The sequence below is a fragment of the Microcaecilia unicolor genome, chromosome 11 (genome assembly GCF_901765095.1).
Source record: "Microcaecilia unicolor chromosome 11, aMicUni1.1, whole genome shotgun sequence".
Lineage (NCBI taxonomy): Eukaryota > Metazoa > Chordata > Amphibia > Gymnophiona > Siphonopidae > Microcaecilia > Microcaecilia unicolor.
This window is the reverse complement of record NC_044041.1, coordinates 171,891,319-171,907,884: the sequence shown is the minus strand read 5'-3', so window position 1 is coordinate 171,907,884 and position 16,566 is coordinate 171,891,319. Positions and strand designations below refer to the sequence as shown.

General features: G+C 44.0%; 1 protein-coding gene across 1 annotated transcript in view; it reads left to right on the top strand.

The window, feature by feature from the left end:
* Positions 1–4,108: 4,108 nt before the first annotated feature.
* LOC115480207 (cytochrome P450 2F3-like) overlaps positions 4,109–16,566 on the top strand; it is a 38,072-nt gene continuing 25,614 nt past the window's right edge. The window contains exon 1 of the mRNA XM_030218715.1: positions 4,109–4,332. Coding sequence (XP_030074575.1) covers positions 4,162–4,332 — 171 coding nt within the window. The 5' untranslated portion in view covers positions 4,109–4,161. The remainder of the gene's footprint in view (positions 4,333–16,566) is intronic.

Below are 16,566 nucleotides of genomic sequence, written 5' to 3'. Positions count from 1 at the left end.
TGTAGCCCATTCCAGCCTTGTGCAGGTGTATGATCTTGTCCCTGACATCCTTAGACAGCTCCTTGCTCTTGGCCATTTTGTAGAGGTTAGAGTCTGACTGATTCACTGAGTCTGTGGACAGGTGTCTTTCATACAGGTGACCATTGCCGACAGCTGTCTGTCATGCAGGTAACGAGTTGATTTGGAGCATCTACCTGGTCTGTAGGGGCCAGATCTCTTACTGGTTGGTGGGGGATCAAATACTTATTTCCCTCTGCAGAATGCAAATAAATTCATATACTTTCCACAATGTGATTTTCCGGATTAAATTTGTGATGTGCTGTCTCTCACTGTTACCAATAACCTACCCTTCAATTATGGGCTGCTCATGTCTTTGTCAGTGGGCAAACTTACAAAATCAGCAAGGGATCAAATACTTATTTCCCCCACTGTATATATAAATATATATATATATATAAATATAAATATATTTTTGTAGCGCCGGATATGATGGCGTGCAAGGCAGGGGCGTAGCCAGACACCCAATTTTGGGTGGGCCTGGGCCCAAGATGGGTGGGCAGAAGAACCTCGCCCCGTCCCAAAGGTGATTTGGTCTCTCCTCTCGCCTGCATGCCATATGGTCTCTCAAACATCCCCCCTCTCCCGTATACTTTTTAAATAGCATATTTTCACCAGCAGTGAGCAGCAACTAATACACAATGCTCATGTTGGCCACACAGCCTTCCTTCTGATGCAACTTCCTGTTTCCACCTAGGCATAAATACATCAGAGGGAAGGCTGTGGGGCCAGTGCGAGCAGTTTCTATGTCACTGCTCACTGCAGGCGAAGATCTGCTACTGAAAAGGTATGCAGGAGGGACACTTATTGGGAGTTTTTGGCTGGTGGGGCTTGGGGATCCCTGCCAGCCACATCATAGATATGCTGCTACTGGGTGGGCCTGAGCCCAAAGTGGGTGGGCCCGGGCCCACCCAAGCCCACCCTTGGCTATGCCACTGGTGCAAGGGGTGGGATGTACTACCGGGCTGCTGCTGCAGTAGCCCCTATTGTGGATTAAAAACTGGTTGAAGGATAGGAAACAGAGAGTGGGGTTAAATGGGCAGTATTCACAATGGAGAAGGGTAGTTAGTGGGGTTCCTCAGGGGACAGTGCTAGGACCGCTGCTTTTTAATATATTTATAAATGATTTAGAGATGGGAGTAACCAGCAAGGTAATTAAATTTCCTGATGACACAAAGTTATTCAAAGTCGTTAACTCGCAACAGGATTGTGAAAAATTACAGAAGGACCTTACGAGACTGGGAGACTGGGCAGCTAAATGGCAGATGACGTTTAATGTGAACAAGTGCAAGGTGATGCATGTGGGAAAAAAAGAACCCGAATTATAGCTACGTCATGCAAGGTTCCACGTTAGGAGTTACGGACCAAGAAAGGGTGTCGTCATTGATAATATACTGAAACGTTCTGTTCAGTGTGCTGCTGCGGCTCGGAAAGTGAATAGAATGGGTGGCGGTAAGTGCTCCCCTCACATGGCCATGCGTAAGAGTACTCTTACCACATGGCCATTTTTTCTTTAGCGGCTTTTTACCCCCTGCAGTAGAAAGGGCCCTGCTGCATTGGAAAAATGGACTCTGCTGCTACCGCAAGGCCCTTTTTCCCACAGTTTAGTAAAAGGTCCCCTAAGTGGCCAAAGTTCAGACAGCTTGTATGGCTACTTAGCTATATCGGGCACCGGAACTGAATAACAGTGGTACTGCATACTACCCAGCCCCTCCTTGACTCTGTCCCTGGAATGTCCCTCCACTGACTGGATTTGACTTAATTTAGTTTAAGCCAATATTCGTTGGCATTGATGGTTAAGTTAACTGCTGCTGAATATTAGTGACCAGCCTGCTTAGTGTACTGTAAGTAAGAAGGATCCTCTCTTATTAGCTTCAACTACACTGTATATTGCCCCCTAGTGGATTTTGGATTTATTACTTGCCTTTTCCAAATCTGGGCTCAAGGTAAGTTACACTCAGGTACATGTGTTATTGCCCTGCCCAAATCAGCTCTTAATCTAAATTATATCTGAGGCAATGGATGGTGAAGTGACTTGCCCAAGGTCACAAGGGATGAGAGAAGTAGAATTTGAACCTTGACTTTCCTGCTTTAAAACCTGCTTGAACAACAACTGAGTTGGCCCTCCACAATGAAAACAACCATCTGATATATTTGAGAAGGAAGATTGTGGGCAATTCACAATTTAAACACATTTATTCAGACCATAAAATGAGAAATCATGGCCACATAAGAAGGTCATTCACATCTGATATTCTAACCGTAGGCACCAAACATTTCAAAATGATTGGGAGTAGCAAGCACAGTACAAATTACCCCTCCCTGGACACAATGAAGGAGCTTGCTCAATATTGGGGGTGCTCAGTACCACAGTTCCATCTAAGCTGAGCAGGAATCCTCCAACTGCATTTCTGCCAGTAGGGGGTGATGCTTCAATATTGCGTTTTTAATCGCTAGGGACATACAGATTCTCTGGAGTCCTACAGAGCTTTCCTGTTGCTCACTATTGAAAATGTGATATTGAAACAGCACCCCCCACTGGTATAAATGTAGGTAGAGGACTCCCACTTATTTTAGAGGAAACAGTGCTCAGCACCCACAGAGCTGGCTCCTATGATCCCAGCTTCTTCACTAACTCAGTCTGTGTTCTCGGGTGAGTCACCAGCTCTTGGTGCCTCAGTTCTAATCTTGACATTATCACTAAGTCATTCATTTTTTTTAGCTTATTTAGGGCCCCTTTTACAAAGCAGCGGTAAGCCCAAAGCGGGCTTACCGCTCGCTAAGAAGGAACTAACGCCAGGCTACCACAGCATCCCTTTGGTAGATCCCACCCCCAGTGCGCCATCATACTGTATCTGGCGCTACAAAAATATATTTATTTTTGTAGTGCCAATGTGTACATAGTGGTAATCGGGCAATGCCACGTGCTGCCCAGTTACCACTGGGTTAGCGTGGGAGCCCCTAACTGCCTTGCGGTAAGTGCTCCCCCACGAAATGGCCACGTGGCAAGTGCTTTACTTATCTCTTAAAAAAAAGAAAGATCTACCTTTTACCTGCTGTAGTAAAAGGGGGCCTCAGTGCACATCAAAAACATGCACCGATGCCAGCGTAGGCCCCCTTTTGCTGCAGCTTGGTAAAAGGGACCCTTAGTTCATGCCTTTTTCCAATGTGAATTATATACAGTAACACATGAGTTTCTCTCCAAGCTTCTCATTATCTTATTTATTTACTTACTTATTTGGGGGGAGGCTGGGATTTTGCTTGCACCTTTTTTTACTAGTAGCTCAAGGTGAGTAATATTCAGGTACACTTGGTATATCCCTATCCCTGGAGTGCTCACAATCTAATTTTGTACCTGAGGCAATGGAGGATTAAGTGGCTTACCCAGAAGCAGAAAAGGAGCAGCAGTGAGATCTGAGTTGGACTGCCCTGCTTGTCAGCCCAGTGCTCTAACCACTAGACTACTCTTCCACAGTTGAGATCAGCAGCTTCGTGTAGCTCAAATGCCTGAAATGTGCCACCAGGTTCTCCACACCGGTGAGGTGTGTCTGCCATATTTCTGGAATATGAACCTGTAAAGCACTGCAGGATCGCCCACAACCAAAATGCTATGCAAATCTACACTGCTATAGAGGACATATCCAAAGTGACCTGGGACAATCAAATGTGTTTCACCCATGTTAGTTGATAATTTGAAAACTGCCCCCCCCCCTCCTCCAATACAGGTGTAAGTCCGAAGCTCTTCAGCAAGCATAGTTTTCGTTTTTTAATTGTATTGAGATGAGGCATTTTCCGGGACATATTTATGCTGGAGAAGGAAAAGTACAAATATAAATTGCATTTTTAATTCTCTGTGCATGCTTTTTCAGCAGCAAGTGGGCTGCATATACTTACTCCCCATCTCTGCTAAATTCTGCACATATGCTCTTTTATAACAGAATTATAAAAGAAAAAAAAACAGTGTTTCAGCAGAGCAGTTATGCAACTCTCTAGTTTCATCAGGAAAACTTTAGGGTGGGAGGTGAATGAAATGATATAAACAAAAAGCAGTTCATAGAACAACCTGATGTGAGAGACACTTGGATCAGCCAGGAACTCTCTGCCATGGCTCTCAGTGTAATCCTGAGTGTCCTCCTGGTTATCCTAATCTCCTGTTTCATGGTATATTCAAAATGGCAGAAGACAGGAAAGCTGCCTCCAGGGCCCATCCACTTACCCTTTGTTGGGAACATGTTACAGGTCGACATTAATGACCTGATCAAGTCTCTGGTTAAGGTAAGTCTATGTGTTTTATTTATTAGCAACTGCTGCAAGTCAAAGAAGGAAAGATTGTTATTAATTTCCATTTAACCTACACAGCACCGTACAATGTTTTTTTTATTATTGATAAATTACTGTGGAGTAAGATCAAAGAACGAATGACGGTGGTCTGTGAACTTTGTTCCATACTGTATGACTGCTGCATAGAGGTGTGTAGAACCCCCTCCCCCCCCCCCCAAAAAAAAAAGTTCAATTCATTCTGTTTTAACATTTTTTCCAGATTTTTCAGCATTTCTTTCTGTTTGCATTTGTTCCAAACTATAACTGCATGATGCAAGATCCCCCATTAGAAGTCACCTCTGCACAGTGTTCAGCAGCAGCAAAGAAAGCAAACAGAATGTTAGGAATTATTGGGAAAGGAATGGAGAACAAAACTGAGAATATTATAATGCCTTTGTATTGTTCCATGGTGTGACCCCATCTCAAATATTGCATGCAATTTTGGTCACCACATCTCAAAAGAGATATAGCTGAATTTGAAAAGGTACAGAGAAGGGTAATGAAATGATAAAGGGAATGGGATAACTTTCCTATGAAGAAAGGCTAAACAGGCTAGGGCTCTTCAGCTTGGAGAAGAGACAGCTGAGGGGGGATATGACAGAGAGGTCCATAAAATACTGAGTGCAGTGAAATGGGTAGACGTGAATTCCTTGTTTACTATTTCCAAAAATGCAAGGACTAGGGAGCATGCAATGAAGCTACTAAGTAGAAAATTTAAAACAGACCAGAGAAAATGTTTCTTCACTCAAACGCTGGAATCAATTGCCAGAGAATATGGTAAAAGCAGTTAGGTTTAAAAATGTTTGGGCAAACTGGCACCCGATAAACAGTGGTTAATGTCCATGTTCTTTAAGAATAAAGATAAAACATTCCTTGGTCAGAAAATACAAATGTTTCCCGACATCTCCAGAGACACGCAAAAACGTAGGAAGTCTTTTCTTTTAATGAAACCAGCAGTAACTCAGCTGGGTGCAACATTTTACTTGCGATATCCTTGCAAGTGTATGGTGAGATACCAGGCAAATAAGTATGTATTTTTCGATCCAGCTCAGCTGACAACATTCCTTACCTCAAGGCAAAATAGGGGTATTTAAAACTCCTTATCCCTTTAATATGTAATAAACACTGTGGAATGATGGCTGTTATCATCTAGTGCTCTACCTTTGAAATTTATGTTTATAAATAATTCCATTTTTTTGAAATCTTGTCCTAATAATGTGGACTTGAGCAAGAAATTTCAAACAATTATTTTCCTGTTATGTATGTTCTTTGAACTGATTGAAATGTATTGCTTTTTCAAACCAGCATTTGCTTGATTATAAATGTACAAATTCTCATAAATAAATAAATAAATAAATAAATAAAAAATGTTTGGGCAATTTCCTAAAAGTCAGGTCCATAAGCTATTATTAAGATGAACGAGTAAACCCACTGCTTATTTCTGGAATAAAGAGCATAAGACCTGTTTTACTCTTTTGGATTCTTGCCAGGTACATTGGTCTGGATCAGCCACTGTTGGAGACAGTATACTGAGCTTGATTGATCTTTGGTCTATACCAGAATGGCAATGCTTATGTTCTTATTGTATGTACACTAGAAGTTTTATACAAATCAGCCCTGTGCCTGTTAATTTACAGGTTTATTTATTTATTTGTTACATTTGTATCCCACATTTTCCCACCTATTTGCAGGCTCAATGTGGCTTACATTATACCGTAGAGGCGTTCACCATCTCCGGTAGAGAAAAAAATACAGAGAGTTGTTGTGGTCTAATAAGGTTCATGTGTTATAGACACAATGGGAATCGTAGAGAGGAAGAGTTGTGTAGAGTCTATTACGAACTTTGGTTTTGTTTATGGTTTATTCTATTTGCTATGCTGCTTTTCCTATGGAACACCATCATAAAATAGAAAAGAGGGTAAAAGAAAGGAAGGTAATGTACACATGGTGAAGCGATATACATGTATTTTAAATTTTAAGGCATCCAAATAGCCAACGGGTCCTTTTACATAGGTGTACTAGTGTTTTTGTTTTATTTTATTATCTCATTTGTACCCCACAGTTTCCCAACAGCGTCAGGCTCAATGTGGCTTACAGCGCACCACAGAGGCAGACGCCAATGCAGTAAAAAGAAGCTAATACAGCAGTAAACCTACAAAAAAAATAATGGGGAGGATAAGGAAGGGACGGGAGGAGTAGGGGAACCAGGAGAGAGGAGGGAAGGGGAATGTGTCCAAAATTGTCTCTAGATTGATGCGCATCCAACAGTGGAGACACATGCTGAGTTCTTGGGATAAGTGCTTTCAAATAACATGGTCTTAAGTCATTTCTTGAAAGTTAGGTGGTTGTTGATGGTTTTTATGGATTTCGGCAAAGAATTCCATAGTTGAGTGCTGATGAAGGAGAAGGATGTAGCATACACGGATTTGTACTTTATTCTGTTGCAGTTTGGATAATGAAGGTTTAGATATGAACGGGAGAGTCTAAATGTATTCCTGGGAGGTAGGATGATGAGATCAATCAATGTAACCAGGAACTTCACCATATAGGATTTTGTGAACTAGGGAGCAGATTTTAAAGGTGATTTGATCCTTGACAGGAAGCCAATGCATTTTCTCTCGGAGGGGCGTGGCACTTTCAAATTTGGATTTTCCATAAATTAATCTGGCCACTGTATTTTGGGCCATCCGCAGTTTCTTAATTAGTTGCTCTTTACATTCAGCGTATACTCTGTTACAGTAATCCAGATGGCATAAAACGACGGACTGTATGAGGTGACGAAATACCTCTCTCGGGAAAAAAGATTTTATTCGTTTTAGTTTCCATAGTGAGAAGAACATCTTCTTTGTGGTGGTGTTTACGTGCGTGAAAGGTAGCGGTCAAGGGTGACTCCCAATATTTTTAGGCTTTCTAAGATGCACGCTAAAAATAAGTATACACTAAACATTAGAGACGCCCATATTTTCCTATGGGTGTCTCCAGCATTTAATGCACATTAAACATTAGCGCATGCAAAAATTGCTAGTGTGCCTTTGTAAAATACCTCCATATGTGCACTCATTAATGCGCACCCTAAATTGCATGTCCTTCTCAGTTCACCTGCTGAATGTGAAACTTGATCTCACCGTGTGAAGAACTTTGTCCAAGAATCAAATAACTTTGCTCAGTTTAGAGGTAATCAATAGAAATAGAATAAAATAAAACAAAGAAAAGAAAATAAGATGATAGCTTTTTTTTTTTGGACTAACAATACATTTTTTGATTAGCTTTCGAAGGTAGCCCTTCTTTGCCAGATCAGAAATAAGCAAATGTTGATAGATGACAGTATATATAAGTGAAACGTCAAAGAATTTCAGTGACAGTCTGACAGAGTGAGGGTAGGTTAGATTCAGTGGTGTGCTGGAGCTGGCTCGCACCGGCTCGCAAGAGCCGGTTGTTAAATTTATTGGCATCTTGCGAGCCGGTTATTTACCGAGTGTGAGTCGGCTTGCCTCTCCTCCCCCAACCCCGCGAGCTGCAGGCTTCCCCACTACGCAGGTCGTCCATCATCTCCTGTCTGCCCTCAGCTCCCCGATAGCCCTCGTTTCCTTCCTGCTGCCGCCCTGCCTTTAAATATTGTATTTTTCCTCGAGTCGCGGTGCCGGCATTGAAAGCAGCAGGCTCGGCTCCAGCCTTCCCTCACATGGTTCTGTCCTCTTCTGATGTATTTCCTGTTTCCACAAGGGCAGAACCATGTGAGGGAAGGCTGGAGCCGAGCCGAGCCTGCTACTTTCAATGCCAGTGCTGCAACTTGAGGAAAAATACAATATTTAAAGGCAGGGCAGTGGCAGGAAGGAAACGAGGGCTATCGGGGAGCAGAGGGCAGACAGGAGATGATGGATGACCTGAGGAGCGGGGGAGCGGGAATGGGGGGGGGGGCTGGAAGAAGGCAGGAAATGTCTGGCAGTAGGGGAGGGGCTAGAAGGGAGATGGTTGACATGGGCTGCTGGGGGGGAGGCTGGAAGGAGATGGTTAACATGGGTGGATGGAGGGGAGGGCAGAGTTGCGAGGAGGGTTGCTGGACATGGGTGGATGGAGGGGAGGGGAGAGGAGGGTTGCTGGACATGGGTGGATGGAGGGGATGGTAGGGGACGAGGAGGGTTGCTGGACATGGGTGGGGGATGGAGGGGAGGGCAGGGGGGAGAGGAGGGTTGCTGGACATGGGTGGATGGTGGGGAGGGCAGGGGAGAGGAGGGTTGCTGGACATAGATGGAGGAGAGGGAAGGGAGCGAGAAGAAATGCTAGACATGGATGGAGGGGAGGAAAGAGTCTGCGGAGTCTGCGGAGGACCCATCTTTTACTTATGGATGTAGGGCAAGAAATGAAGAAGAAAGGTGGAAAGTAAAGAAATAAATGGAAAGGAAGCACTGGAAACGGAGTTAAGAGGACAGATAGCAGCAGAATCGGATATTGGGCCAGCATGATCAGAAAAACAAAGTCATCAGACAACAAAGGTAGAAAAAAAAATCATTTTATTTTCATTATAGTGTTTGGAATATGTCCACTTTGAGAATCAGATGCTCAACATTAAATGTTTATATTTATTTACTTATTTATGGCATTTTATCCCACTTTAAACATGAATTAGATTGGAGCCTGGGATCATTTAATTTTTTTTCCTGGAGTAATGCATTGCCCCCCCCCCCCCCCCGGCTCACTCCCCGGCTATAGCCATCTCTGCAATATTTTTTTTTGGGGGGGGGCATAGAGGTGGATGGGGGGGCGCAGAGGTGGACCGGGGAGAGAGCCTATTGTTAAACATTTACCAGCACACTACTGATTAGATTAGGTGAGAGACAGTGAGAGTCAGGTGGATGAGAGACAGGGAAAGATGCATGGTGATAAGAGGGTGACAAAGCAATAGAAGTTTATGGTTTATAATGGGTTAGAAAGCCCAGATCTTTGTTAAGTCCTGTCTGGTGGGTGTCAAAATATTTAATCATTCTGACTTCAAAGGTCTTACATTCCTATATCGTCTTAAAGTTGCCTTTTAGTATTCTCACCATAAAATCACTGGTACAGTGTTCTGGTTTTGTAAAGTGCTGCCCGACAGAGGAGACATCCTGGTTGGCACTGGCATTTTTCATATGATGTCTATGTAAATTGAATCTCTTCTTTAGCATCTGGCTTGTTTCTCCAATATAGCACCCTTCATCACATTTGTTTCTTTGCTTTGATGTGTCACTTATATATACTGTCATCTATCAACATTTGCTTATTTCTGATTTGACGAAGAAGGGCTACCTTCGAAAGCTAATCAAAAATGTATTAAGTTATTTCAATAAAAAAGGTATCATCTGATTTTCTTTTCTTTGTTTTATTTTATTCTATTTCTACTGATTACCTTTAAAAATGGACTAACATGGCTACCACATCTCTCTACTCAGTTTAGAAGAATCAGCGCTAACCATCAATCATCTTTTGAAGAAAGCTGTCAGCATTACACCCACTTTTGTCTGTCAAATCTAAGTTCTTAGAAAGCTAGAGATCAGATTTTCCCAGCAAGCAAGTAACAATTAACTACATGGCACTTAGCCAACTGATTTCAAAGAAGTTAGGTGAACCTAGGGAGGGAGTGGACTTCAGTCCTGAGAACTGATCTCAAGGGACCTTTGAATTGACTCAAATGAGAATTACTGAGTTCTTCTGTTAGAACACGTTTGTGCCTCATTCCAACATGTTTTAAATTCTGTTCACGTCCTGAAAGAGTTTTACATGGAGAAACTTAAAAATAAAGAAACTTAAACAGTCCAATATTCAAAGGGTCTTAAAATATGACCCACTGAGCAAAAAGGTATCCAAGTGGGGTTAAAAATAACAGAGATTAAAGCTATAAAAATTTGGAGTGACAACTTTCATTTTTGAAAGTTTTGTGTACTATCGGGTCAGTAGAATGGAATTATGCAGGGTTTTTTTTAACAACTTTGATGTTTTTCATGTTCGACGGCCTAAAAACTGCAGGTACCTAAAGTGAGGTATGTGATTTCTGGGGATAATTACTTTTTTATTACTAAATATTTCTCATTTTTTAAAGACATATTAGCCAGGGCCACAGAGTGTCAGACTTGTGAGTTTTTGTACCAAGAAGAGCGCTGCTGAGCCCAGTACTCAGACCAGGTTCTGCTTGGTGGCCGGATAACCCTGGGTTTCACCTGCGCTTTCCGCTGTTTCCCAGAGCTTGAGCCCCTAGGTGCGGGCGGCCTGCAGGATTTATGAGATGGAGCAGGAAGCGGGGTGGTGAACGTAATGGCCAGACAGGCAGCAGGAAAGAGAGTGATCCAGGTACAGGCAAAGTCAAAAGGCAGGCAGCAGGTCAAGAGAATAATCCAGGTACAGGCAAAGTCAGTAGGCAGGCAGCAGGTCAAGAGAGTAATTCAGGTGCAGGCAAAGTCAGTAGGCAGGCAGCAGGCAAGAAAGTAATCCAGGCACAGGTAAAGTCAATAGGCAGACAGCAGGTCAAGGGAGTAATCCAGGTACAGGTAAAGTCAGTAGGCAGGCAGCAGGCAAGAGAGTAATCCAGGTACAGGTAAAGTCAATAGGCAGGCAGCATGTCAAGAGATTAATTCAGGTACAGGCAAAGTCAGTAGGCAGGTAGCAGGTTAAGAGAGTAATCCAGGTACAGGCAAAGTCAATAGGCAGGCAGCAGGTCAAGAGAGTAATTCAGGTACAGGCAAAGTCAGCAACGAGGGACAAAGTAGAGAAGAAGCACACTACGGAACAAGTAACGCCTACCAAAGTAGAAGCCGAAGCATGGAGTCCAGGAAGAGCTCAGCTGATAAAGTGCTGGTGTCTGACATCAGCAGGAAGCAGCAGGAAGAAGGAGCACAGCCATAGGACAAGAGCAGGGGAAGGAGGAACCGGAAGATCAATAAGAGAGAAGCAAGGGAAGCCAGGCAGAGAGAGAGAGCAGATACAGGTGCATGGAAGCAAAGGAATCAAGGAGCCTGCAGCCAGAGAAGAACTACACACACATGGCTCAGGGCTATGCCAGTCAAGTGTGCGTGTTGACGGGACCCTGCAGCCCGAGGACGCTTCTTCCTTTGAGGTAGGGGACATGACACAGACTGAAATAGGCCTGGGGCAGGGCCGCTGCTGCTCCCCTAAGTCACCGATCGTTGCTGCTCCCCTAAGTTGCTGATTGCTGCTGCCCCTCCCCTCGCTGCTGCTGCTGCTGACCCCTGATCTCTGCGACCCCTCCTCCCCCGATTGCTGCCACTGCTGAAATACCTTGTCTGGCAGGGATCCCAGGCCCTGACAGCAGAAGACGTCTTCTTCCTCCAGCGCTGACTGTCTGCCCTTGTGGCTGCTTTTCCTCTCAGAACATGCTCGGTTTCAAAACTGAGCATGTGTGCCTGAGAGGAAAAGTAGCCGCTCAGCAATGGGTAGAAGAGCAGCGCTGGAGGAAGTTCCGGGTCCTCCCCAGCCTCCAAGGGGGGCACGGCATTGGAGTTTTCTCTCTCCTCCTTCTGTCAGGATGTGATCACTTGGGTCCCTTCAGGAGCAGGAGAGAAAGAGAGACCCCAGTGCTGGGCCCCCCTTGGAGGTCTGGGCCAGGGAATTTTGCCCTCCCCCATCCCCCCTCTCGGCAGCCCTGAATTAGTCTATACTTGAGGCTAAAATTTTGCAGGATTATGCAGTTGATATTCCTCTATCTTGTGGTATAAATAAGTCACATACCCCACTTTTGGTACTTTTTTGCTCAGTGGGTCACTTATCTTTAGGGGATAATTTTATAATAAGCTACTTAGTTTCAGGTACATAAATACATAAGTACTACTACTTATCATTTCAATAGCGCTACTCAGTGTGTTTTTACTAGCAAAAAAGGTGCCAGTACTCAAATGCTAAGGCCACGCTTCAGGGGTGAGGTGATCATTGATGGACCCATCCCACAATAGCTAGGCCCCCTGCAACCAGTCACAGAATCTATGACAAGGCAGAATTGGTGTGTAGAGCCTGAGCTCCTTCATTAAAACTTGGGGCCCATGGGTCAATTTTAGCAGACAGTGGAAAAGGTGCCGGTACTCAGTACTCCCAAGTACCCCCTCAAAAAATGGCTTGGCACTACTAGACGTACACAGCGCTGTACACTTGAACATGAAGAGACAGTCTCTGCTCGACAGAGCTTACAATCTAATTAGGACGGCCAGAGATGGAGCTTGACGTACCGGCTCAGGAAGTCTATTCCAGGCATATGGTACAGCAAGATAAAAGGAACGGAGTCTGAAGTTAGCAGTGGAGGAGAAGGGTGCAGATAAGAGAGATTTACCCAGTGAACAGAATTCCCGGGGAGGAATGTAGGGAGAGATGAGAGTGGAGAAATACTGAGGAGCGGCAGAGTGAATGCACTTATAGGTCAATAAGAAGAGTATGAACTGTATGCGGAAACGGATAGGAAGCCAGTGAAGTGACTTCAGGAGAGGGCTAATATGAGCATAATGACACTGGCGGAATATTAGTCGTGCAGCAGAATTTTGAACAGATTGAAGAGGAGAGAGATGGCTAAGTGGGAGACCTGTGAGAAGCAAGTTGCAATAGTCTAAGCGAGAGGTTATAAGAGTGTGGATGAGGGTTCTGGTAGTGTGCTCAGAAAGGAAAGGGCAAATTTTGATGATATTATAGAGAAAGAAACGACAGGTTTTAGCAGTCTGCTGAATATGTGCAGAGAAAGAGAGGGAGGAGTCGAAGATGACCCCAAGGTTACGAGCTGATGAGACAGGAAGGATGAGAGTGTTATCCACAGAAATAGAGAATGGGGGAGGAGGAGAGGTTGGTTTAGGGGGAAAGATGAGAAGCTCAGTCTTGGTCATGTTTAGTTTCAGATGGCGCTGAGACATCCAGGCAGCAATGTCAGACAGGCAGGCTGATACTTTGGCCTGGATTTCGGCTGAGATTTCTGTTGTGGATCTTGGTCATCAGCGTAAAGATGATACTGAAAACCATGGGATGAGATCAGAGTACCAAGGAAAGTATAGATGGAGAAAAGAAGAGGTCCCAGGACAGATCCCTGAGGTACACCAACTGACAATGGGATAGAAGTAGAGGAGGATCCACTAGAGTATACACTAAAGATACGCTGGGAGAGATAAGAAGAAAACCAGGAAAGAACAAAGTCCTGAAATCCAAGTGAGGACAGCGTATCAAGGAGTAGGCTGTGATCAACAGTGTCAAAAGCAGCAGATAGATTGAGAAGGATGAGGATAGAATAGAGACCTTTGGATCTGGCTAGGAACAGATCATTGGAGACTTTAGCAAGCGCTGTTTCAGTTGAATGAAGGGGGCGGAAGCCAGATTGAAGTGGATCAAGAATAGCTTGAGATGAAAGAAAGTCAAGGCAATGGCGGTGAATAGCACGTTCAAGTATCTTAGATAGGAAAGGGAGGAGGGAGATGGGGCAATAGTTGGAAGGACAGGTAGGGTCCAATGAAGGTTTTTTTAAGGAGTGGTGTGACTACGGCATGTTTGAAGGCATCAGAAACAGTCGCAGTGGAAAGTGAAAGATTGAGGATATGACAGATAATCAGGATGACGGTAGGAGAGATAGTGTTAAGTAGATGGGTGGGAATAGAATCAGAAGAACAGGTAGTTAATTTCGAGGAGGAAATAAGATGTGTAGTTTCCTCTTCAGTGATTTCAGAAAAGGAAAAAAAAAGGAGGCAGGGGTTGGAGGGTTGAGAGAATGGACTAAGGGAAGGAGAGGTGGAAGTGACCTGGTTGAAAATTCAAGTTTAATCTTGTGAACCTTATCATGAAAGTACTCAGCCAGAGTCTGGGGGGAAAGTGAAGGGGGAGTTGGAGGTGAAGGCACTTTGATGAGAGAGTTCAGTGTGGCAAAGAGACGTCGAGGGTTTGAGCCAAGAGAATTTGTCAACTGGATGTAATAGTCCTGTTTGACAAGTAAAAGAGCAGACTGGAAGGAGGTCAGCAAGAATTTGAAATGTATGAAGTCAGCATGGGCATGGGATTTCAGCCAAAGGCGTTCGGCAGAGTGGGCACAGGAACGTAGGTAGCGGATTCTAGAGGTCAGCCAAGGCTGGGGTTTGGTACATTTTACAGAACAGGGAATGGGAGGAGTGAGAGTATCCAGAGCAGAGGAGAGAATAGTATTATAGGAAGAGACAGCCTCATTGACAGACTTGGATAACATAGTGGTAGAGATGAGATTTGAAACACTGGAGGACAGAGTAGAAGGGTCAATAGCCTGAAGATTTCTAAATGTATTGGTTAAGATTGGAGGGACTGGGGAGGAGTGTGTTTAAGTGTGAAAGTTATCAGATGATGGTCAGAGAGGAGAAGAGTTGAGGCACAGAAACTGGAGAGTGAGCAGTTTGAGAAAAGGATAAGATCAAGACAGTGGCTATTCTGGTGAGTGGGGGCAGTGGAGCACAGTTGAAGATTGAAAGAGGATGTTAAAGCAAGAAACCGAGAAGCATAAAAGTTAGAGGGATCATTAGCATGAATGTTAAAATCCATAAGAATGAGGGAAGAAGATGAAGGTTCAAGAAAGAAGGAAAGCCAGGCATCAAGGTCAGTGAGAAAGGAAGAAAGGGACTTATCAGGGAGTTGATAAATTACTGCTACTCGGAGAGGCAGAGGAGCAAATAGACGGATGGAGTGGACTTCGAAGGAAGAAAAACAGTGAGACTGAGGTGGAAGAAGAGGTTGAAATCTACAAGAGGGTGAAAGTAGTAGCCCAACACCACCTCCGTGGCCAACCAGGCGAGGAGTATGGGAGAAAAGATAACCTCCATTGCATAGGACCACGACTGAAGCAGAGTCTTCAGGGTAAAGCCAAGTTTCAGTTAAGGCAAGCAGATGGAGAGTACGAGAGATAAAGAGGTCATGGATGTAGGAAAGTTTGTTACAGACAGAGCGGGCATTCTACAGAGCGCAAGAGAAAGGCAGGGAAGAAGGGGGGAGGAGAGGAACAGAAATTAGATTGGAGATATCATGGTGTGACCTGCACAAATAAGATGAGAGCTGATGTGGAAGACCAGGATTGGGATTAATGTCCCCAGCGGAGAGCAGGAGAAGGAGCAAGAGAGTACGGAGAAGAGTAGGAGAGGTATGATGACAGTGACGAAGGTGAGATGTTCTCAGATAGATAGGAGATGGATGAATAGAAGGAATGAAATGTTGGAGGTTGAGAGCTGAGAAAAAGGAAGAGGAAAAAAGCGATGGTGAGATGATGAATACAGAGAGTGGACAATGTGTTCCTGCAGTGTACAGTGGTTTCAGATGGAGAAACAGATTAGGAAGGGACAATACCAAGAAGAAAAAGTGTACTGGAGCCATAAGTAGTAACTGGGAGAAAAATAAATGTAAAGAGAAAATGCCCCGCGCTCATGACGGTGCGCGGCACCTAGAGCGAAGGCCCTGAGTGGATCGGAGTGGACCTGGGAGTCACCCCGGAGAAGGCTGTAAAGGATATGCAGATGAGCTGCAAGTCCTCCACAGCACCTGAAAGGCAGCCGGTGGTGGAGCTGGGCACCTCTTAGCCAAGGAAAGGCTTACCAGGGGTTAGGCCGAAGCCAGCATTCCTCCCCCTGAAGGTCGCATGATTCTAGTATTGCCATACTGAGACAGACTGAAGGTCTATCAAGGCCAGTATCCTGTTTCCAACAGTGGCCAATCCAGGTCACAAGTACCTGGCAAGATCCAAAAAAAGTTCAATGTATTTTAAGCTGCTTATCCTAGAAATAAGTAGTGGATTTTTTACAAGTCCATTTTAATAATAGCTTATGGACTTTTTTAAACCCCACTAAGCTAACTGCTTTTACCACATTCTCTGCAATGAATTCCAGAGTTTAATTACATGTTGAATTTCAGAGTTTAATTACACGTTGTTAAGGTATTAAGAATGTGCATAAATGCTGCTATTTTAGTCATTTATATCTCCTTTATATATATAAAACCTCATTGAACTGCCTAAACAAAATACTCTAACCACTTCTAGAGACTTCTTATGTCTTCTCTATCCTTGCTGTAAGAAAGTTATTTACAAATCTATTCATACTGCAGGCTTTTCTTATCAAAGCAGTAAGAAATGGAATTCATTACATAAACATCTTAGATTCCTAGTAGACTATCCCTGGGATACTATAAGGCTCATTTTCAAAAGAGAAATATGTCCAAAAAGCGGCATAAATC